The sequence below is a fragment of the Pipra filicauda genome, unplaced genomic scaffold, assembly GCF_003945595.2.
Source record: "Pipra filicauda isolate LSUMZ 115617 unplaced genomic scaffold, ASM394559v2 scaffold211_size2331000_pilon, whole genome shotgun sequence".
In the NCBI taxonomy this organism is placed as follows: domain Eukaryota; kingdom Metazoa; phylum Chordata; class Aves; order Passeriformes; family Pipridae; genus Pipra; species Pipra filicauda.
In genome coordinates this window covers 2259107-2282119 of record NW_024104323.1, presented here as the reverse complement: position 1 = coordinate 2282119, position 23013 = coordinate 2259107, and the positions used below count along the sequence as shown (strand labels likewise).

The 23013-nt window shown below is 48.6% G+C and overlaps 1 protein-coding gene across 2 annotated transcripts; it reads left to right on the top strand.

Moving 5' to 3' along the window:
* The first annotated feature begins 2251 nt into the window (after window positions 1–2251).
* PPM1D (protein phosphatase, Mg2+/Mn2+ dependent 1D) lies at window positions 2252–22914 on the top strand. 2 transcript variants are annotated; one of them, XM_027726903.2, is made up of 6 exons: window positions 2252–2857; window positions 6836–7064; window positions 9333–9457; window positions 15859–16049; window positions 16896–17138; window positions 21474–22914. In XM_027726903.2, the coding sequence occupies exons 1-6, from the start codon at window positions 2422–2424 to the stop codon at window positions 22014–22016; spliced, it is 1767 nt and encodes a 588-aa protein (XP_027582704.1). In that variant the 5' UTR covers window positions 2252–2421; the 3' UTR covers window positions 22017–22914. The 2 variants fall into 2 exon arrangements, with proteins under 2 accessions (XP_027582704.1, XP_027582703.1); XM_027726902.2 differs by having other exon boundaries at window positions 16893–17138.
* The last annotated feature ends 99 nt before the right edge of the window (window positions 22915–23013 follow it).

Below are 23013 nucleotides of genomic sequence, written 5' to 3'. Positions count from 1 at the left end.
GCAGAAACATCTTTAATGTATTGTAATTTGATTAAGTGTGTGAGTGTAGGTATGATTTATATGTGCTGCCATTGCCTTGATTGTAGAAGTATTGACAGAAACGAGGCACTTTTTCACTTGAAAAGGCAAAAGCAACACTTGGATATAAAAAGACAGAAATACCTCGGGGTGTGAAGAGGAGTTTCTTCCCTCTTAACTATTTTTTCCCCTTTGTTTCCTTAAATTTTACAAATGCCAGGCTCCCTAGAATGTGTTGACACCAGGCACAGGGGTAGGAGTCCATCTGTGTGGTTCTGTTCCTGGAGGAGCTTGTGATTTTCCACTCTAAATTGTTTGGGAGAGCATCACCTGTATTGAATGGGACTAATCCTCCCATGACAACACCCCTGCCCACATTTATCCAGCTATGAAATAGGAATACTGTACTTTTTGGAAGTGATGGGCTTTAGTTGTCCCTGTGACGACACAGACGTGACAATCTTATTTTGTCATTTTTTTGGTCAGTGGTTTTAAGTTGGTTTCCTCATTTCCTGGCTGCTTTGTACTAAAAAGTAATTGTAAAATATTTATTCCCCCCCTATTTTGTGTGTGTGCTGTGATGTGGATGGCAGTGGATCTGCTGCAGGCCTGGCAATTAATGTGCCATGCCCATGTTTTATATGTTAATTAAAAGGGGAGTAGTGATACCTCGAGGTGTTTGGGATTGTACAGAGCTCAAATTAATCTTTATCTCCTTTACACGCCGTTGAAGCGCCCAACAGACTTATCTAAAATACTGTTATGAAACTTAATGGTCAGATTTTTAAAGCAATTCTATCTTGGGCTGCTGATCTGGTGATTGATCTGATGGTATAAACACCTGGAAAGTAGGAAGGGCTCGTTATCTTATTGGATTAGTGGGGATTAATTCATTAATGGTTGTAACAGGTTTGCAAATCCCTCGGAGCTCCCGGAATCCAAAGCTTCGTTGATACATTTGTTATTTTTTTTTAAAATACCGTTGACTTTCATGTGGTCGAGGGAAGGAAATCCAAAGGCCTTGCAGTCCTTAAGCTGAACAATTATCTCCGTGGAAGTATTTCTGCAAAATTCCACGGTGGTTTTCGCTGGGGTGGGAAGGGGCTCTGGGAGCTGCAAGTAAAACAAGGTCTAGAATTTCAGCTCTAAAACCCAAATGCACAAACCCCTCCTGTCTTAAATAGTCAGGAGTGGAAACCCTGCACGTCCTGTGGGATGTGTAATTCCAGAGGGATCACTGTCCAAGCGGGAGAGCAGGGATTTCAGCCAGGAGCAGGGAAAGATGGAGGGGCTGGAATGATGCTGGAGTTTCTGGCTCAGGGAAAGATGAGGGGGATGAGTGACAGGGGATCCTGGAGAAGGGAAAGATGGAGGGGCTGGAATGATGCTGGAGTTTCTGGAGCAGGGAGAGATGTGGGGCTTGAGTAACACCCAGGGGATCCCGGAGCAGGGAAAGATGGAGGGGCTGGGATAATGCTGGATTTCCTGGAGCAGGACCTGAGTAACACCCAGGTGGTCCTGGAGCAGGGAAGGATATGGGGCTGAGTAACGTTCAGGGGTTCCTAGAGCAGGGAAGGATAACGTGCTGGGCTTGTTGGAGCAGGGAAAGACTGGAGTAACACCCAGGGGATCCTGGAGCAGGGAAAGATGGAGGGGCTGGGATAATGCTGGAGTACCTGGAACAGGGAGAGATGGGGGGCTGAGTAACACCCAGGTGGTCCTGGAGCAGGGAAGGATATGGGGCTGGAGTAACACCCAGGGGATCCCGGAGCAGGGAAAGATGGGATCGGGGAATCTCCAGCATTCCAGGAGCAGGGAAGGAGAAGAGCGGGGGCCGAGTAACAGGGCATCCTATAGCACGGAAAGATTGGGGCCGGAGTAACACTGGAGCAACGGGGGGAGTCCCGCGCTTCGAGTCAGTAGCTGCCATCCTACTGGCACCTGGGGGGGTGTGTGCTCGGAGCCCTCCTGTCGCGGGGGTCCCCCCCCCCTCCTGTCGCGGGGGTTCCCCCCCCTCCTGTCGCGGGGGTCCCCCCCCCCTCCTGTCGCGGGGGTCCCCCCCCCTCCTGTCTCGGGGTCCCCCCCTCCTGTCGCGGTCGGTCCCGCCGGTGGCCGCGGGGGGCGCTGCGGTGCCGAGGCCGCGCCCGCCGCCCCTTCCTGCGCGGCGGTGCCGGGCGGGGCCCGCAGGGGGCGCTGGCCCGGCCCGGCCCCGTTGCCGGCGCCGTTCCCGTTCCGGCGGGCGGAGGGAGCGCGGCGGGAGCGGCCCCGGGAGGCTGCGGGAGGCGCCGCGGACATGCCCGGGCGGCCCCGGGGACACCCGCAATAGTCCTCGCTGTCGGCGGCGCTGGGCGGGGAGCGGCGGGCGAGCTGCCCCCTCCTCTCCCCCCCCTCCTCCTCCTCCCCATGGAGGGGCCGTACGCGCTCGGGGTGAGCGTGTTCTCGGACCAGGGCGGCAGGAAATACATGGAGGACGTGACCCACATCGTGGTGGAGCCCGAGCCGCCGCCAGGGCCGCACAAAGGCGGAGCGGCGCCCGCAGGCCCCGGCGCCGCCGAGTCCCCGGCCGAGGGCGGGCGGCGCCGGGGGGGGACCCCGCGGGCGGCCGAGGAGGGAGCGCAGCCCCCCGGCAGCGGCCCCGGGCGGCGGCCCCGCCGCTCCGTCGCGTTCTTCGCCGTGTGCGACGGGCACGGCGGGCGGGAGGCGGCCCAGTTCGCCCGGGAGAACCTGTGGGGCTTCATCAAGAAGCAGAAGGGCTTCGGCTCGGCCGAGCCGGCCGAGGTGTGCGCGGCCCTGCGCAAGGGCTTCATCGCCTGCCACCGCGCCATGTGGAAAAAGCTGCGTAAGTCCCGCACCCTCCGCTCCCTCCCGCGGGAGAACCGACCCCGCCACCCCCCTGCGCCGCTCCGCGTTTTAGCCGCCTTTTCCTTCCCCCGCACTATTGTGAGCTCCCCCTCCATCGCTGCCCCTCCGTCTCTGCCGTCCCTGTGCCGGGAGCGGGGAGAACGCGGGGTGGCATTCGAGGTCTCGGCTCGAGTGGTTCGGTGGAACAAGAAAAACTGGAGCGCGGGCTGCGAGAGAAGAGATGTAAACACAGGGCGGTGAGGACGCGCTGTTGTGTAGCTGGGAATGGTGTGATGGGAGAGCTGCGGTTTGTTTTCGGCGTATTACAGGTCGGATCTCCAAACCGGATTTATTTGGATGTCTTCGCCTTGTTGCCCTGGGGAACTGCGCGGGACTCCCGCTTAGATTTCCCTGGGATCGTTTAAAAAAAAATAATTTTAGCAAACCGGGCTGGGACGGCGTTTTTTCCTTAAGTGTGCTTCCAGTTGTTTTTGTGAGTCCTGATGGAAGGATTGAAATGTGGCTGGTGTATAACGGGTACTCGTGTTGTTGTGTGAGCATCGGGGGTTATGCAGGGTCCCTGCCAAAATAGAGAACACGCTCGGTATCCTGAATATTCTGTATATTGTTTGCTTAATTGCAGGGGTCCTAAATAGGGAAGGGTAAAGGAAAGAGAGTGCCCAGACAGGTGACAGTCATCATTCCTGTGCTATTCCTTCTCCCTGCGTCTAGTGAGACTGAAGAATTGAGTTTTTGAAAGGTATTTTTTTTTATGGGTAAGGTGAAGGTTATGGTTTAGAGTATGGTTATTGTTTATATAGGATGTGTAGAGTGTGTGTGTACTGTGTGTGGATTTATGTGTTCAAAAGCCTCAGGAAGAAAAAAATACGACAGCAGCATCCAGCATATGAAGACAGAAGGGTGTGTAACACAGGAAAATCGGATCCAAAACACCGTGACATAATGACAGTTGGGCTCGGGAGGGAAACCTGAAAAGCAAGAACTGCACTCTGAGCACCCCCGGGGGATTTCAGTGAAGTGATTCAAGGGGTGGGGGGGATTATAACGTCAAAACAGTTTCGTTTTCCTTTTTCTTGAACAGCAAAATGGAGAAGTTGTGCAAATGTCAGATGCTTGAGAAATGCAGGGGAAGGAGTAGCAGGGTCGAGGGCACTCTGTGTGGAGAGCAAAGGGTGTGTGAGGTTTAGGAGCAGCAGAATTTGCTCACAGCCCTGATGTTGGGGTGGGTGCCCTCCTGGGCTGCAGAGCTGGGTGATAAGATGTGTGGGCAGGGGGGAGAAGATAAGGAGTTCAGTTTTCTGCTTGTGGTATCCCTGGTGTGCTATTTGTCACTGGGACCAAAGGCAGAGAGGTGAAGTGCCAGAGTGCAGCAAGCCTTGTTTCAGTAAGGAGTGTTTAGCAATTACCACCGGGGCTGTGGAAGCAATTTAAATTGTTGGGAGAAACAATATCGCTCTAGCTGTGAGTGTTTGATGACAGTTCGAGGTGTTTTGTAAACTCCAGAGTATGTTTGGCCTTAATGATTTGGGCTGCACTTGTGGAGGTGACACTGTGGGCATGAAATGGAGAACTGGGTGTTTTGGTATCTCGGAAAGTCAAAGAGCAGTTTGGAATTGTGGTGTGGGGGATGGAGGCTTTACTGCTTCCAGTTGGAAGAGAAGCCCACACTCGGCTGCTCTGTTGGTTGTGTTGGAAGCTCTGGGATCACCCTCTGCATCTCCTGGGATAGACACAAACCACACTGATTGTGAGAGTACCAGAAAAATTAAAAGAGAAAAATACCCCTTTGGCATTGCTGATAATTTTTGGCGTTAATTCTATAGTAATAAAAATTTCTACTGAAGAGGTTCTGGAGTAAAGGTTCACATTGGAAGCTACAAATCCAGTTTATGAGTTTATGGGCTCAAAGTTACAAGGCTGAGTGAAGGGTAGTGGTTTTCAAGTAGAGGGGAAAGTTGTTGTAGGAAGATGTTCTTGCTCAGGTGACAGGATTGCTGAAGACACGCTCCTGGTACCTGGAGGAGGGGGATGAGTGGCTTCAATTCTAATACTTGAGCTCAGAAGAAAACTCCATGGTTTTGCTGCTTCTGCTGATTTCTAAATGTCCTAAGAGAGAGCTGTGCTGGGTCTAATAGTTGTGTCTGCACAGGAGCAAGGCACCAAGTGCAGTCCCTGCTGAGCAGCAGATCAGATCTGCTTCTGTCGAGCCTAAAATCTGAGGCTGCTCTATCGGTCTTTTTCTCACAAGTGGGTGATTTTCCTCTCTGTCTCCTCGTCCCCATAAAGACTGATTTGACTCTCTGATAGGTTTTATTGCTGTTGAGGGGTTGTTCCACTGACAGAAACTCATTAGTCGCAGCTTGTTTTCTGTTAAGTGCACGGTTGAAGTCCTCATTACCACTTGGCTCCCTCCCTCGTTTCCTCCCATTTGGAATGTGTTACATTTAATATCCACAGTTAAAATTGCCAGACAAAGTGCTTCCAATAAGCTGATTGAATGTTTGTGTTCCTGAAATAAAGCTACTCCGAGGGAGAAAGTGTGGTTTAGTATTTAGAACACAAAGCTAGAACGCTGTTAGAGCTCAAATGTTTAAATTTGTGCTGGATGTCTTGGTAGCTCATGCCGAGGGGATGCAGCTTTCACCTTCATCCTGCCTATAAATTGTGCTTCTCCTTCAGCACTTTTCCCTCAGGCATCTGAACACTAGAACTTAAATTCCTCATTTTTTGGTTCCGCTTAAAGCCGTGGAAGTTCAAAAATCTGTGTCTTCGCAGAGGGGAAGGAGTAATTGTGTTGAATTCTTCTTTTCTCGTCTCTTTGTTTCTGGTGTGTTTGTTGTGTCCCAGGAAAGAGAAGAGCCCGGTGCTCTGGCAGCCTGGCTGGGGTATTCCCTGCAGACAGCTTGTGTCAGGGTGGAATTCCTGCCTTGTGAGCCTGACTTGTGAAGTGCAGGAGATAGAATGTGACAGGGAGATGAGTCTCCCCGTGGAGTTTGTCTGGAGACGTGAGTGGGTGCAGTGAAGAGGAAACAGGAGGTTGCTGTTGACAGTTGAAATCAACTGATAACTGGGAATTGGAGTTGGGATTTCGGAGCTGGAGCGGGGAGGAGGTGCTTTGGCTGAGCTGTCTGAATGGGGATGTCTCTGTGGAGGTTTGGAAGTAGATGTAAAAATAGAAAAGGCATGAAAGGGAAATTTGGGTTGGACATAGATAGGGAGAGCAGTGTAATAGGAAGTTAATATCAGTGGTTTGAGGGAAAAGCAGTTGAGAAAGAAGGAGATTTCCTTAACCATGTGTAGCTGACAGCAGTGTAGGGATGTTGTTGCTCTGGTTTCAAGGGGTATCTCCTATAGAAGTTGGATGTTGGGTTAAGGAGAGCATCTCTAACCAGTCTGCATCAGTCCTCTCAAAGGAAATGTGGGTAAAACGGTTGAGATGTTGCTCAGCCTAAATGTTGTTGTTCAGCTATAAAAATAAAAGATCACTTTCCTTCCTTCTGAGGGGATCAGGAACATCCAGAAATCCTGATTGCCAGTCCAGTATCCAGACAAAATAATGGAATTCGTGACATTTTTACTTGTTCAGACAGGGAAATGAACAGTAGGTCTTAATGAACACTCTGGATCCTGTCTGAGGAGCACATCTTCCCCTGGGTTCTTCTAGTGGTGCTTGGAATATTAAGCCAGAGGAGGCAGTTTTTCGAGTCCTATTCTGGTGCTTTGGTAGTGGCTTTATCTCCATGTCTGTGTCAATTCAAGCTGTAGCTCAAACTGCTGTGAGGAGAGTGGGGGTGCCCCGGGGGCACTGCTCGCCCTGGCCGTGCTGCAGTTAAGCCCAGGCCATGTTGTAACATCACACAAGCCTCTGGCACACCCTCCATCCTGACCTTCAGGACCATTCCCAGCTCCAGAGAGTTAAAAACATGCCTTTTCTTGGCCTTTTCTCTCCCTGCAGCAGAGTGGCCCAAGACCATGACGGGCCTGCCCAGCACGTCGGGGACGACGGCGAGCGTGGTGATCATCCGCGGCTCCAAGATGTACGTGGCCCACGTGGGGGACTCAGGGGTGGTGCTGGGGGTCCAGGATGACCCCAAGGACGACTTTGTGAGAGCTGTGGAGGTCACACAGGACCACAAGCCAGAGCTGCCCAAAGAGAGGGAGAGAATCGAAGGCCTTGGGGGCAGGTGAGTGTGTCTGCTCTGACTGAGCTAAGCTTGTTTCGAGAGGGTCACGCAAGAAGCTGAATCTCACAGTGTATTTCTATTATCCTCTGGTTTTTATAGCTTGTTGGGGAATATGTTACAGTGATCCATTGTTACATGGTTGGGTTTTTTTGCTGGTGGTTTATGGCATATACAGAATTTTAAAAAGCCCAGCTGAGGTGTGCTTGCAGTTGTACGTGTTCACCCAGCACTTTGAAAGTGGAGATGGTGATGTTTGACCTATTTTTTGTTAAATTCCAAGGAATCTGGGGGTTGGGAAAATTATCTTTGCACGTAGAGAAAATTATCTTTGCACCTAGAGAAAATTATCTTTGCAGATAGGGAAAATTACCTTTGCATATAAGTAAAATGATCTGAGGTCTGGAATACCGGGTTTGTCAAATTTTGACACAAACCACTGTAATTTCTCAGGTGTTCTGCATTGTTCCTGAGATGACAATGGCAGCTGTTGAGTGGGCTCCTCAAAGCTTCTGCTTAGGGGACATAAAAAAAAAAATAAAGGTTAGATTTGAAACCAACTCCTGTTTGGATTTGCTGTGTTTAAACACCCCCTGTAAGCGTCAGAACGCCGTGTCTGGGCAGGAGTTGTTTCTTCCCTGTCAGGAGCTGGCAGAGGCTGGAATGCCCAAGCTGGGGTGGGTGTGTGTTCCCTGTGGGTGAGGGGGAAGCAGGCAGGGCCGTCAGGTGGCACAAATGTTTGGGCACCAACCTCGGGGCTCGTGTTTGGTGGAGTTTCCCGGGAGCTCAGGGAGCTCAGCGCTCCCCTGGTGCTTCCTTCCCAGAGCAGGGCTCTGCAAAGGCTTTCCTGTTGCCATCACTCATGTGAGAGCCCTGTCAGCCCATTAACCTGCAGACATTTGTGTCTCTGGCAGCTGGGACTCCATCAGGTGGCTCTGCAGAAGGGGGAACCTGCAGTTCCGCTGGGTTTTAGTCCCTGTGCACGTTTCCAAGTTGTGCATCTCAGAGACTGAAAGTCTCTGAAGCTTCAGAGCAGCATTCCCTGAAGCTTTGTGTCTACAGGAATGCTTAATTTGGTTTTAGGTTGGTTTTTTTTTTTTTTAATCTTTTATTTCTACTGGTGCTCCTCCTGTTTTTCCCAGGCTGGCCGTGAGGCAAATGGTAGGAGTGGGGTGGAACTGTGCAGCTGTGCCTGGTAATGTCCTCTCTTTCATGAGAGCAAACTGGGAACAGTTAAGGGCAGAGCATAATTGAATCTTCCATTAAAATGAGATTTTTCCTAGTAACAGTCTGAGCGTGGGATGAGGTTTTCTTTCAGCTAATGACTGAAGTGAGCTTTGTGTGGTCATTAGTTGGATGTGGATGAGATCAGTTTTTAGGATGTGGTGTTTGTGACTTTGCAGTGCTGTGGATGGAGCTCAACATGCCCTTGTTGTTAAGGCCTTTGAAGTCTCAGGAAGTGCATCTTGAATGGCTTCAGTATGAGGAATCTTGAGGCTGTTCCAGAGCTGCTCAGTTCCTAATTACCAATGGCTGTTCCTTGGATGAAAGGAACTTCCAAGTATCTAGTTCTTAACTTGTCTGGGACCAGGCTTTGCTAGCTCCTGGTTTCATTAGCTCTTATTCCTTGGCTGTTCATACACTGTTCTTTCTTCCCTGCCTGATGCAGCTGCCCCAGTTATTTGCTCTGCAGCTTCTCTGACCCCTCAGTGCCATCTGTGAGAGCCAAACCAGCTCAGTGCCTCAGAGCAGGTGTTCACATGCAAATACAGAGCTGTTTCCTCCCATCTCCTGCTTCCAGCAGACAGCAACTGGCAACAATTCCCCTTTTGTGTCTGCAAGGGAATCCCTACAGCAGGCTGCTCCTTTCTCTTCTCTTGTTTCCACTATGCTGTGCTGCTCTTTGCTGCCAGACTCTGGGAGATGGAGAAGGCTGCAGGAGGAACTCAGTGGTAAATCCACCTGAGTGAGCTGGAGTTGATGGCCCTCGGATGAGGGGGGCAAATTCGGTTCTGTTCTTTCTCTGACAAAGAGTTTTCTTCCAATTCTTCATTCCCCTGCTTTTTATTTTCTTCTGCCCTTCACCTCTCACTTTTCCCTTCGGCTGAATAAGGAGTGAAGCTCTCTAAGGGGCACGGTGTGTTTTGAAACACTTCATTGTGCCTCGGACTGCCCCGAGGGCGTTGTCATTATCGCCTCCGGATTTGCATATTTAACTGGCTTTGTCTCCTTTGTTCCCGTGTGACCTCTGCCTCTCTCTGCTGCTTCCAGCGTGATCAACAAGTCCGGAGTGAACCGTGTGGTGTGGAAGAGGCCCCGGCTGAGCCACAACGGCCCCGTTCGCCGCAGCACCGTCATCGACCAGATCCCCTTCCTGGCCGTGGCCAGAGCCCTGGGTGAGTGCTGTGCTGGGGGCAAACATGGAGTTCGAGGGATTCAAGCACTTGCTTTTTTGCAAGCCTGGGCCTTTTAAATTCATTTTGAATACAATCTGGATTTATTTTTTTTTGAAATCTGTAAAAGGCGGCGTCGGTGAGAGAAGAACCCGCCTTAAAACTTCCAGGGTTTTCAGTGTCAGCCTTACAAGGATGGGACTTAATTTCTGGTGCAAATGAAAATGTATAAGCAGCACACTGTCTCCAGGGTGGAGAGCACCTTGGTCTTTTTCTTGCTGAGATAACAGGACTGGAATTTTTGACTGGTTGGTAAAACTCAAGTGTTGCTGGATGGCAGGTGAATTCAGTCTGTCCTCTGTGGTGAGTCTTTTTTCTTTAAGACTTAGCATAGAATGGGATGAAAGTCAAGTCTGTGTTTTATCTGTTAACTTGCCTTTGTGGGAGCACTAATAATGGGAAACTGTCTTTGAGAAACACTTTATTCCAAGGACAAAAAGGCATACTGCAGTACTGGAAAACTAGTGACAAATAGTTTTTGGGAAGTGCTTCATAACTGAATCACTGGATGCCTCTTACCCATGAGTGTTGGTGTCTGCTGGTTATTTTTTCCCTTAAAACACAGGGATCTGTCCAGGCTTAAGGAGAACTTTGCAGTGAACATTTAAAAGCCAGATCTGTATCAAAGTGGTGGAATGGTGCTCTTATAAAATTTTAATTGTATGGACATTTTCTCAGTAGCTTCAAGCCTTTATGGGCCATATTTTAGGTAGGATAGAGTTTATTTTGTGGTTAGTAAAACCGACTGGGGAGTTGGAGTAAATCCTTGGAAGAGTCTTTGGCATCTTCAACTCGTGGCACAGAAAGAATCCTGGCCCAAGAGAAACCTTGTGGCCAGATGAGCTCTGTTGACATCCCCTTTCCTGTTCTGATTGTCACAAGTGCCCTTCTGCCCTAAACTAAGCATTTGTGGAATGCTTAATTCTGTATTTAAGTATTTAAATAATGTTTAATTTATTTATAGCCCCAGAGCAAGGCAGAAATATTTGGGCTTCCTCCTGTCCCTGTGAAGCATCTTTAAGCTGCTTTTGCTGAATGCAGCAGGTTTCTCTGCCTTCTAATGGAATATTTTAAGCTGTAACAGAGTATTCTGCATTTTCACAGCTATTTCTGCTGACCTTTCCTGGGCAATGAAAATATCTCTTTTTATACTAATTTGCCTCCTAATAAATATGAATCCCAGGGAGTCCCAGGATTGGAAATCTGGCTCTGTGTGTAATTTTGGAAGGTGCTGCACTAAGCAGGGGATGTAGAGAGAGAAGCTACACTTGGTATCACTTGAAACAAGAAGCAAGTGTAGGAAGGAGCAGACAAGCAGGGTGATTAATGGCTGGGCTTTGGGGGTTCCTGCAAGTGCAGCCTAAAGTCGTTGTGGTTTTCCTAAGCTGCTGTTTAAGTTCATATCCCCCAGCCCGGGTGAGTTCACTGCTAACAGTGTGGTGGCAGAAATGGGGCTTTTAAAGGGCTTTTTGATTTATGTGGGATCTCTCTTGTTGGTAAATTAGCTCAGCTCTAAATCTGGTAAATATTTTATAGACTTTTTCTCCCCTGTTCCCCTCCCCTTTTCCTTGGGAACTGGTGTGGAGCCAAGACCTGCAGCTGTGAGTGGGTTCTGTGGGGAGGGATTGCCCTGAAGTATTGGAGCTGTTTGGGGGTTGTTTAAATTAATGAATGATGAAAGCTGAGCCAAGAACCCCTTAGTTAAACCCCCCAGTCACATGGGAACACAAGCCATCCTTTCCCTGGATTTTTATATGGAACTATAATAGACTCAGCCCTGTATTTCAGGTAGGGCAGCCTCTGCCATGCAGGTTGGACTTTTCCTAAGAGCAGGAATTCCCTGCTGCCCCCTAAAAGGAGTTGTGTGCTAGCACAGGGAATCCCTGGATAGCTGCAGGAATGTTGGCTCTGACAGGGACAGGGAAGCTGTTTCCCAGAGCAACTTCCTGGATGCCAGAGTTCTGTGAAGCTCCCTGAATGCACATTCCATGGAACCCCGGGGAAGAGGGTGTTGCTGACCTCAGATGATCTCAGTAGACTCCTGTATGATGGTCTAGGTTTTTTACATGCATTTAACCATTATTTTACTGGAGTCTGCCTCTCCTTTGGCAATGTAGAAAAACAATCCCAAACCCTTCTCCCAAAGGCAGAACTTCAGCCAGGTTTGGGCAGTGCATTCTTGGGGTTTGCCCCTTCTCCAGCTGAGCAGATGCTGCCCAGGATTGGCTGTTGAAGCCTCAAATTCCACCCTGGTGTTCATTTGAAGGATTTAATTCAAGGCCAGCCACTGGGAGTAGCTTCCTGCAGGTCATTTGAGCTCTTTGCCTCTGCTTTTGCAAGGAGTTCTTGCAGGTTTTCTCATTCCAGCCCCCTGCCACGGGCAGGGACACTTCCCACTAGCCCAGGTTGCTCCAAGCCCTGTCCAAATTGTTCTTGAGCACTTCCAGGGATGAACAGTGCTTTAGGAGCAGCTTTTGATTCACCATTCATTTCAAATGCAATTATTTGTGTAATTTGCTGTTGAAATACTGTTCTCTTAGCTGTACTTTGCTTTTCTGTTGAGGGTGGCATCCTTTCTACAGGTTAGACTGAAATAGTGTGTAAATGAAACAAGTTCCTAAAAACACACTGCTCAAGGAGTGCAGAAAGTTTTAAAGCCTCAGGTGCTTCTGTGTCACTTCTCTGCTTGCTGTCCCTGCAGTTTTGTCCCCATCTCTCAGCCTGAGCTCTCCTTAATCATTCCTGATTGGAAATCAGGATGGGACACTGCTTCCATTCCTCCCCTCGTGGCTCCAGGCCTGGCTTGCCAGGGGTGCAGTGAAATCCCCCCCCAGCTCAGCCTGACTGGTTTCCAGTGGTTCCTGTCCTCATCCTTGCAGGGATTTGTCTCACTTCCCCCAGCTCTGCTTCCCTGGCACTGGAGAAAAAAAAAAAAAAAGGAAGTTCTGCAAGTCTTCCCTTTGTAGCAACAGCCCTGTCAGATAAAACTGGGCTTTGGAAAGCTCTGGGATTAATCAAACCAGGTTTTTGGTTTGGACCCACTTATAAAAATCAATGTCTCTTTCCTCTATTAAAACCAAAAGCTGGTTTTGTATTTTGTATGCAAAGCAGCATCTCCTGAAACAGGAATGAAAGGCTTGATTTATGTGACTTCTGGACATGCTTTGCTCTAAGAAGGCTTTGGGTTTAATCCAGTCCAGCCCACTTACGTGATGGGTGTTTTTGTTTGGAGCTTCAGTTGCCTCCCTGGCAGCAGCTGAGCTACGAGTGGGTTTTTTGTTGTATTTTAAAAGGTAGCACTGAGCACGTAAGAGAGACTGCACAGTTGGATATATTCTCATAGGCAGCTAGATTAGAGTCCTGCTCCTTCAGTATCTGATTTCAAACATCTCTTTCAGTTTGTAAGATGCAGTATTTTAATGTGGAGCTCTGTATGTTATTCAGGTTTGAGCCAGCACTGAGAAACAGGTATGACTTTTCTGGAAGATGCAGAAGGAACCACATTAATAACAATTTTTTAATGCTTTGGAAAAGAAATATGCAAACCTCACACTGCAAGGAATATTCCCAGTGTGTAAAGTCTTTAAAGAAGGAGATTGTTAAAGAGTTGTGTAAATGTTTGGGTTTTAATTCAGAACAAAAATAGTCTGGCTCCCAGAAGGGAGTCAGAGCCTGGCATTGCAGTGCTGTAACAGGAGCCTTTGGCACATCCCAGCGTCACGGGATCCCTCCTTCCCAGCCTGCCAGAGGGTCACTGTCCTTCTGCTTGCTTTGGAACAGAATTAAACATTTCAGAGCCCTTTGAAATGCTCAGGGAAGAGTGTGCTGTGCCTCCTGCCTGGCCTCCCTGGCCCTCTCTCCTCCTCAGGGCTGGGGCAGAGGCTGCCCCGGGAGGGACTCTGCAGGTTTGTGATTCCCGAGCTCTCCAGGTTTGTGATTCCCGAGTCTCCAGCCAGGCAGGGAGGGCACACAGCTGACATTGGAATGACAGCATTCCATCTGGGCAGCAGCTCCACAAAGCTCTGGCTCAGCCTGTGCTGAAAATAAATCCAAACTCACTGTCCCTGCCCTGTGACAGGGATCAGCCTCTGGGGGGTCTGAGAGCCCCTCCCCGAGCAGAGCATCCCGAGGCAGCTCCTCCTGCCAGGAATTCTGCAGGTCCATGGAGCAGCCTGCTGAGAAATGAACACCAGAGTCAGTTCTCCCTGTTCTTCAGGGCAGTCACAAGTACTGGTTGTTTCCTCCTAGGCTGAGGAAGGCAGAATTTCACTGTATGCCTCAGGCTTCAAGTATTCTTTGTGGAATTTTTGCTGGGTTAAGGACCAAAAGCTTTATTTTCTTTCAGTTTGTGAATCCTGGGGCTCTTCTGAGATTCCAGTAGCTCCTGACTGGTCTGGTTGGTCAGTTAATTCCTGATTGGGCTTTAATGCTCTTCCATCCTATGGCTTTGGGAATAAATTATTGTGTATTTCCTCTTTATAACCACTGTGATATTCCCAGTTATCCCTGTGAGGAGCCTTCTTCCTCTTGGAGAAGATCCCCTGAAATCAGTGTGGTGATTACTTGGCAGTTTGCTCAGGAAGAGCAGCAGATGGACACGATGACATGTTCATCCATGAACCCAACTGAAATAGCAGCAGGTTATTTTTATCACCCAGCCCAGGATTTTAATTAAAACAACGATTCAGTGAATGACAATTGTCATTTCTCCTACATGAGTGCGAACAAAGAAGCAAAGAGCAGCATAAAAATATTAAGCACGTTGGAAATGGATGCTGCCAGGCCTCCAAGGGTGGGTTTGTGATCCCAGGCTCCTGTTTGTTCACCTGCTGTATCCACGACAGGTCGATGGGAGGAACTTTGGGTGGTGATTCCCATCCAGTGATTCCTGTGCTGCAGCTCCTGTGCTCCAGGATTTCTTTCTTTGGCTGCCGTTGCCAGCTGGCTTTGCTGGGGTCTGGGGGGGCCCGGTGCACCTCTGGATGAGCAGCCTTGGCTGTTAATTAGGGCTCATTAGCAGCGTGTGCTTGTTGGGGAGGAGAATTGGGGCTTTAATGAGGGTGGAGCAGCCCTCCTTGCTGCGGTGGAGAGCACTAATTGAGCCCAAGTATTCCCTTCCCTCATCCTGGAAGAGTCTTTTCAGCTGTTGATAGCCTAAGGCAAAGCTAATGGAGGGAAGTAGGAAGACAAAAAGCTTATTTATTATCTTTAAAAGGGTGGTGATGGATGTGGAAGAAGCTCCAGGCTTTGTGAGGGCAGCAAAAAGCCAAGAGCCTGACAAACCTTTGCTCTTGAGCTGGAGTTGTTGAGCTTCTCTTTGCTGCTCACCTCTGACATTTTAATTAATTTCTGCTTTTAAAGCCGTGTGTCCTGCACAGAAAAGCTTAGCCAGTGCTTGCAATTCATAATGTTACTTTTTGTTGCTTTTTGCTATGGGAAGTTGTTTGTGGGCATGGAAATGAAAGAGAAGGTGCCAGCACAAATTATTTCTTGATTTAAATGAAGGATTTAAATTTTTTCAAATATACTTGGTAAATGAAATTGAACTAATTTGATATGGAAATGGAATTTTCTGATGGGGGGGGGTTTACCTGAGGAGGGTTTGGAGGGAGCACTGGGTGCAGGGGATGTTTGGATGTGTTGCTGCCAAGGTGACCCCCAACTCATTCACACGGTGAGGGAGGGGTAAAAATAGAAAGGTTCCCTGGCTGAGGCCATCCTGGGGAGAGGCTGCAGCTCTCATTCCCTGCTGGAACTCAGCACTCCTCGTGTTCCTGTGGCTGCTCTCCAGCTCTGAAGTTTGGCACAGGGTGTTCAGCTGGAAGGAGGCTCCAGCAGCCCTGCAAGGGATGCAGAGGGAAGAGGGACGGGAAAGAGGATGGAGCAGGGGAAAGCTCAGTCTCCTCCCTTCCCCTCTGCCTTTGTCCCCTCCCTGTGGCACCTGCCCACACGAATATTTGCAGGTTTGGTGTGGGATCAGCAAAGTAAGGCCTTACTTCTGTTTGAGGAGGACTTTATAAATCCAGGTGGGTTTTACTTTGGGCAGCGACTGAGGTTTCACCATTTTCGAGGTGTTAATCTCTGATATTTCCCCTTGTCCCAAAAACTAGTTTGAAGAGAGTAGATCTCCCATAAACATAGGTTTGAATGTGGCTTAATTTGTTGCATTAAATATGATTGGAAGGTGACAGCAGCAGAACAGCAGCTGTGCTGGAATTCCTTTGTGTTGCTGGTGACTCCAGCCTGGTGCCGATGGTTTTCCCGGGAACACTGATCTGTATTTTCCAAGATGGAGATTTCTCACGTGGAATGTAACCACTCCAACCCATTTTCTGCTTTGCCAGGTGACCTCTGGAGCTACGACTTCTACAGTGGGGAGTTTGTGGTGTCCCCTGAACCCGACACGAGCGTTCACACCATCGACCCCCAGAAACACAGATACATCATCCTGGGCAGTGACGGGCTCTGGAACATGATCCCACCCCAGGATGCCATCTCCATGTGCCAGGATCACGAGGAGAAGAAGTACTTCGTGGTGAGAGCAGTGGAAATTTAATACTTTTTACCTCTAAAAATCGCTCAGACTGAGCAATGAAGTATCCAGCAAAGGGGTTGTTATTTGGGCATATTCAGTTTTGCCACAACATAAAGTTGTTAGAACAGCTTAGTTGTAGAGGCTGATGTCAAATAACATTGTTGAGTGTATTATTATTATTATTTGGTTGTCATTTTGGGGAAATGTGACCACCAGAATGGTATCTCTCAGTAATAAAGGACATGGTGTTCCTTCTCTAAGGAGGTTATACAAAATGCTGTCCGAAAATCAAATTTATCTCACGTCAGGGCTCGTGTCACAGTGCAGACAGTTGCTTAGACTGAATTAAATTATCCTCTGGTTTATTTTACAAAGCAGTTACGATGAGGGCAGTGGTCACAGCACCAAGGCTGCCAGAGCTCCAGAAGCAGTTGGGCAATACCCTCAGGCACAGGGTGTGACCTGTGCAGGGCTGAGCGTTGGACTCCCTGATCCCTGTGGGTCCCTCCCAGCTCGGCACATTCTGGGATTCTGTGAATTCCTGTAGTGGAGCATCAGACAGTAAATGCTCTGTAAACCCTGGAGAGGCTTTGGGAGGGCTGTAGGTTGTGCCACAGGCAGGCTGTTGGTGCAGTGTTCTGGTTTAGAGCACTTGTATGGAGGTGGAAGGAAGAGGTGGAAGGAAGAGGTTTCCACGAGTGTTTCCTCCCGCGTTTCCGGCTGGAGCTCCTTCAGCCCGTGCCTCGCAGGAGCACAAACCTCCGGCTGTGCTGCCCCTGTGCCACCTCCCAGTGGCCCTGAGGTGTCTCTGAGGTGTCCCTGACGTGTCCCCCGTGTCCCCAGCAGGGAGAGCACCGGCAGTCGTGTGCCAAGATGCTGGTGAGCCGCGCCCTGGGCCGCTGGAGGCAGCGGATGCTGCGGGCGGACAACACGAGCGCCATCGTGATCTGCATCCACCCCCCTCGCGACAGCCAGAGCCCCTGGGAGCACGAGGAGGAGCTGTACCTCAACCTGGCCGAGGGGCCCTGCTACAGCAGCCCTGACACCAACAGCACGAGCCCCTCCCGCTGCTGCACCCCCCCTGTCAAGGTAAATGTGCCACGGAATCCCTGGCAGCAGCTGAGCTACGAGTGGGTTTTTTGTTGTATTTTAAAAGGTAGCACTGAGCACGTAAGAGAGACTGCACAGTTGGATATATTCTCATAGGCAGCTAGATTAGAGTCCTGCTCCTTCAGTATCTGATTGCAAACATCTCTTTCAGTTTGTAAGATGCAGTATTTTAATGTGGAGCTCTGTATGTTATTCAGGTTTGAGCCAGCACTGAGAAACAGGTATGACTTTTCTGGAAGATGCAGAAGGAACCACGTTAATAACAATTTTTTTAATGCTTTGGAAAAGAAATATGCAAACCTCACACTGCAAGGAATATTCCCAGTGTGTAAAGTCTTTAAAGAAGGAGATTGTTAAAGAGTTGTGTAAATGTTTGGGTTTTAATTCAGAACAAAAATAGTCTGGCTCCCAGAAGGGAGTCAGAGCCTGGCATTGCAGTGCTCCCCCCGGGAGGAATTTCCCCTTAGACAGCTTCCTGGGGCATGGTGGAGTCAGACCATTGCCAAGGATTTAGTAATAGTCTTAGAAACTACTGACCTCTCAATTTAAATCACTGTTTAACGTTGCCTTTTGATGTTTTCAATGTGTTTTTAACCCTGGGCCAGGCACCGTGTGTGTCTAGATAATGTGTTTCAGTTGTGACACCTTCTGTGCCACGTCCTCTTTCCACGTGCAAAGCTTTGGAGAAGTGGGCCAGCTTTTATTATTGTTTCTTAAAAGACTTTGGAGCACCAAAGGCAGAGTATTAATGTAGGAACCTCTCAGAATTGCTGCTGCTGGTTTGTTAGTAGTTTTGGATCTGTGATCCCTCAGTGTGGAAGAAATTATTAGTGTAACTTTATGCACGTGGTTCACACAGCTTGAAATGCACTCTTAGGGGTAAGTTTTTTCCAAGATTCACCCCAAAATCCAAGGGAGCCCGTTAGGAAGAAATCAGACTGGGGATCAGAGGTTTAAAAAAGGAAAAAACCCAGCACATCCCCTTAGAGAATAAGGTTGGGCTGCAGTTTCCCTTCTGCCTTGCCACGTCCTGGTGCAGCACAGCTGGGGAGCTGCAGAGTGGTGCTTGTAGGGGTGTTCTGACCTTGTGGGGCTTGGTTTGGGATTGTTTGGCTGTGGGTTTTTATTTTCTCCTCTAAGGTAACTCATGGGTTAATTTATACCAGCACATGTTGATATAAAGAACATTTCTCTCTGCACTGGGAGGTCTCATTATCTTCCTGTGGTTGATTTAATGTTCTTTGTTGGAGGAAGAGACATTGTAACAGAAGGTCTTTCTTGAGGCTGGAAGTTTTAACCATCAACATAAAGCAGAGCCCTTCAGAAGGTTATTTTGTTCTGTTTTGTGGCCTTTTCTTTGCCCCTGTAAGAAGTGCAGTGTAGCTGTGAGTGGATGTTTGCTTCAGTAATTCCCAGCTGCTCCTGATTTCAGTCACTGTCCTTTGATGTTCTGCAGTATCTGTGGATAACTGTCCTTTGGGCAAAGGAAAAGAAAGCAGAAATTAGAGAGGGAGTTGGGAACGTTCCCTTGGGAGAAAGAAGCTGCTCATAAAACAGCAAACTCCACCTTTGTCTCCTCCCCTTCCATCCATGGAGAGCTGTGAAAAGAGCTCAAACCCCAGAAAAATCTTGAGGGGGAAAAATATCTGAATTCTAAGCACTCCTAAAATTTTAAATGGTGCCATCTGGTTTGTGTGTGAACTGTTACCAGGAATCACTGAGCTGTGCTGGCTGCAGAATATCCAGGAACCAGCAGTTCTGGATGAGGGCTTAGGGACAGTCTGTATTTTTTTTTATTCCCCCTCTCCATCTGAGTAGATTCAGTGAACTGGGAATCTGCAGAAATGGAAGCAGGTGGTGAGAGATTCAGGAAAGGCCTTTATTCCATGATCCTTTGGGATCCCAGTGGTGTGGGCAACATCACAGGAGGGAAAAGCCCCATTTGGTTGGTCCCAGCAAATATGGCCAGAGAGAACAGCATCCATTTGCAGAACAAAACAGAAATACTTTGGTACAGAAAGCTGCAGGTAAACGTCTGATCTAATTTAGGTTGGCAATTAATTAATACTGTTGAATTTTACTGCAGAGGGATCATCCCAGTTTCTGTGAGGGAAGCAGGGATGGCCTTGACTCCTGACAGCTGCTACCTGCCAAAACAATTAATCTGGGAATAGATGGAGACCAAAGTTTCTCAATTAAACAGAAGTATTTCTTAATTGCTTATCCTTCTGGCAGCAATTACTAATACCAAATTAATTCCAGTATTCCTGGGGCCAGTGATAAAGATTGATTGGATTGTTGAGACATTAAATGGTGATTCATGGTTTATTTTTCCTGTTTGGTCACATCCCTCTCCACAGTCCATCCTCTGCCTTCCCTTGGCTTCCTGAAGCCTTCTCCAGGCTCAGCTGTTTGCAGCAGGCAGGAGATGTTGGAGATAAGTTAAATGTCCTGCACAATAAAATTATGAAACCAAATTGTTGTTAGAGGCACAATGTCAGAACTTTGGCTGAGGAGCTGCAGCAGCATTGCCAGAGCTGCTCTGCTTCCTCATGGATCCTGCAGGGGCTGAGCTGAGGAATAACCTTTGGAACACCATCCATAAAGGTCTTCCCTCTCCTGTTGGTAAATGTAGCAAAAGAATCTTACCCAGATGGTTTTATTTACACGTGGGGAGCAGCAGAGGAGCGGAAACCTGGTGTGGATGCTGGAAACAATTCTGATTATCCTCTCTTTTGGAGGGCATTTTATAAACTTCAGGATCAGATTTTTGCCAAGTGCTGAGCGGCCCTGGAACTCACCTTGAAGGAGAACTGGAGTTATTCTGGGCTGGGACTCGAAAAGCATCTGTTTGTTCACCTGAGGTGTTGCTCTGACTGATGGAGCTGTGTGAGCACTGGAGTTTTCAGCACATTATTTTCTTAAAATGAGAACTGTCATCTGCCTCTCACTGATGGTGTGTGGAGTAACGTGGCCTTGAAATTTACTTTTGAAGGACTCTCTGAGTAACCAGGGATTTCTTCACAATTAAATCTTTAATAAGGTCATAATTCATATCTTCAGGGCACTGCATAAACACTAATTTTTATAATCTCCCTGTGGATGGGGAGAACAAGTGTTGTCCCCATTTTCCTGTCGGTAGGACTGGGAATGAGGCAAAACCACTTCTTTGAGGCTGCAGAAGAGATGAGGAGCTGAAGGGAGGGTCAGAGTTTGGGAAGTCCCTGGTTCTCAGGACATCATTAAACAGCTCCTGCCCAACACACAGAGACTGTGCTTCCTGGGGAGTGGCTGGGAGTGCTGGCAGGGATGGAGCTGGAGGAAACCAGAGGCAATAAAGCCATTTTTAGAATAGCTCTGACTCCCCACCTTTCTGTGGGCAGTGAGGACACTGGTGAGGAGTTGGTCCATCTCTGTTAACCTGGTTATGCAGTAACTGAGGACTCGGGTGTGACAAAGGTCAGAAGCCTCTTGCTGCTGTTTGGCCCCCTGATGGTGGATGGATCTCCTGGGGGCAGGACAGGGCCCTGTGGCAGTGCCTGAAGGAGGGAGGTCATGTCTGCAGGGTGGAAAATGCTGCTCTGAAAAGGAGAGGACAGGGCTTCCAGGCACTGCTTTGTCCACGGCTCCCCAAATCCACAGCAGCTGCCTGTGGATCCCTCAGGGTTTCACAGCTCAGATCCAGTCTCATCTTCCACCTCTCGACGTGCAGAAAAGATAACTCAGTTTTGGAGTAGGATTTTTCTGCCTCTGATGAGGTTTAGAGGAGTTCTGTCACACTGTCTGCAGCCCCAAAGGACAGTGCCCGTTCCTGGAAGTGTTCCAGGCCAGGTTGGACGGGGCTTGGAGCAACCTGGTCTGGTGGGTGCAGCCTGGCAGGGGTTGTACAAGATGATCTTTAAGGTGCTTTCCAAGCCCAGCCATTCTGTGATTATCACAGAATCAGCTGGGTTGGAAGGGACCTCTGAGATCATCAAGTCCAACCCTTGATCCAACCCCGCTGTGGTTCCCAGCCCATGGCACTGATACCACATCCAGTCTCAGCTTAAAAACCTCCAGGGACAGAGAATCCACCACTTCCCTGGGCAGTGCATTCCAATGGCTGAGCACCCTCTCTGGAAAGAAATTCTGTCTAATATCCAACCTAACCCTCCCCTGGCACAGCTCAAGACCGAGCCCTCTTGTCTTGCTGATCGTTGCCTGGGAAAAGAGACCAACCCCCCCCCGGCTCCCTCCTCCTGTCAGGGAGTTGTAGAGAGTGAGGAGGTCGAGGCTTATATTTGAGCCTAACTGTGTATTTTCCTTCCCCCTCAGCTTTCCGAAGATGAGCCGTGGCCACGCCTGAGCGCCGCCGAGCCCGTCCCTCCCCTCCTGCACAGCCCCGCGCTCACAGACAAGTACCCGGAGCTGCCAACCGAGATTGCCAAAAGCAGCGTCGCTCCCTCGGGAGGAGCCCCGAAGGATTCCGGCCCCCAGGAGGAGAAGTGCAGCAAAGCGCTGGCTCTGCGGATACAGGAATCCTACGGCAGCGGCCTGTCGGTCAGCCTGGCCCCCTCCAACTCCGCCAGCTCAGGCACGGACCAAAAAGGCTTCAAGGTGTCCCCTGCCGGCCAAACTAAAGCGCAGGAGGCGGAGAAAACGCCCGCGGCGAACTTTAAAAGGACTTTGGAGGAATCCAACTCGGGCCCGGCGGTGAAGAAGCCGCGGCGGGGGCTGGGCCGGGCGCTGGGCCCGCAGGGGGAGGCCCCGGCCCGCAGGACCCCCGCCAAGCTGGCCATGAGGCGCAGCCTGCGCGGGCAGAAGAAGCTCAGCCCCGGCCTCTTCCACCCGCCCAGGAAAGCCGTGTGCGTGTGCTGAGGGAGGCTCGGAGCGGCCGCAGAAAGTTTTGGAAACTCTTTTATCTTTTTTTAATAAAAGTAGAAAACTTTTTTTGGTATCCGACAGCTTTATTCCCCCCCCCTCCACCCCCTCTTCCCGGCCTTGTACTTGCTTGTATTATAACTGTGAATTTTGTAGATGTGTAGGGTATAAGTCACTGTAAAATGTGTGTAAATTTGTATTCCTTCATATAAATGTAGTCTCTTTTTTTTTTCTTCCTTGTATAATTGTTTTAAAACCTTGTTTTAAAAAAGGAAAAAAAAACGAACACAAAAAATTAATCCTTTTTTGTTAATTTACTAAAGTCATCGATTTGTATACGCTTCTTGTGAGGAGAATTTCACAACTTTTTAACTAAAGTAAATTATTAAACAGAATGGGAGATATGTATTTTCGTAGTCCAATATGTTCCACCTAAGGTGTGTCTTTTAGAGAATACACTAGGTCTATATTTTGGTTTTAAATTTTAGATTTCTCTACTCAGAAACGAAATGTATGTGGAAGCAGAGATTTGGGTCTTGCTTTACACACCTCCATGTCGATTTTATGTTCATTAAAATACTATGCAGTATCTTATTTAGTTGTATTTTTTTGTAACAATGATCGTCAAAAGTATTTAGCCAAAAAAAAAAAGTGTGTTTTAAAAAAAACTCCCAACTCCCCAGAGCATCCAACAAAGCCATTCCCATCCCCTGTTCCAGATGATGGCATTTTATCCAGGCATAACTGCCCTTTGGAGACGTGTTTTCTGGTATTCCAATACTGATGGTGCTGCTAATACCTTCCAACACAAGTTCTTAAATTATTTTATGACTATTTTCATTGACTGTGTGGACCATGTGTATGTTCACCTCAATAAAACACATGAAAATCTCAAGGGGATGCTTTTCATTTTTTAATTTTATTTCAGGCACGAGTTCTGTTATTTATTAAACAGTATAATATGAATTTATTATTCCAAAATAAATTCATGTTT

What these genes read in the sequence shown, in the direction of transcription:
- PPM1D (XM_027726902.2), top strand. Translation starts at nt 2,422, where the DNA reads ATGGAGGGGCCGTACGCGCTCGGGGTGAGCGTGTTCTCGGACCAGGGC. An exon ending in CGCCATGTGGAAAAAGCTGC is followed by an intron (nt 2,858 to 6,835) that starts GTAAGTCCCGCA and finishes CTCTCCCTGCAG; the next exon opens with CAGAGTGGCCCAAGACCATG. An exon ending in GCTGCACCCCCCCTGTCAAG is followed by an intron (nt 17,139 to 21,473) that starts GTAAATGTGCCA and finishes CTTCCCCCTCAG; the next exon opens with CTTTCCGAAGATGAGCCGTG.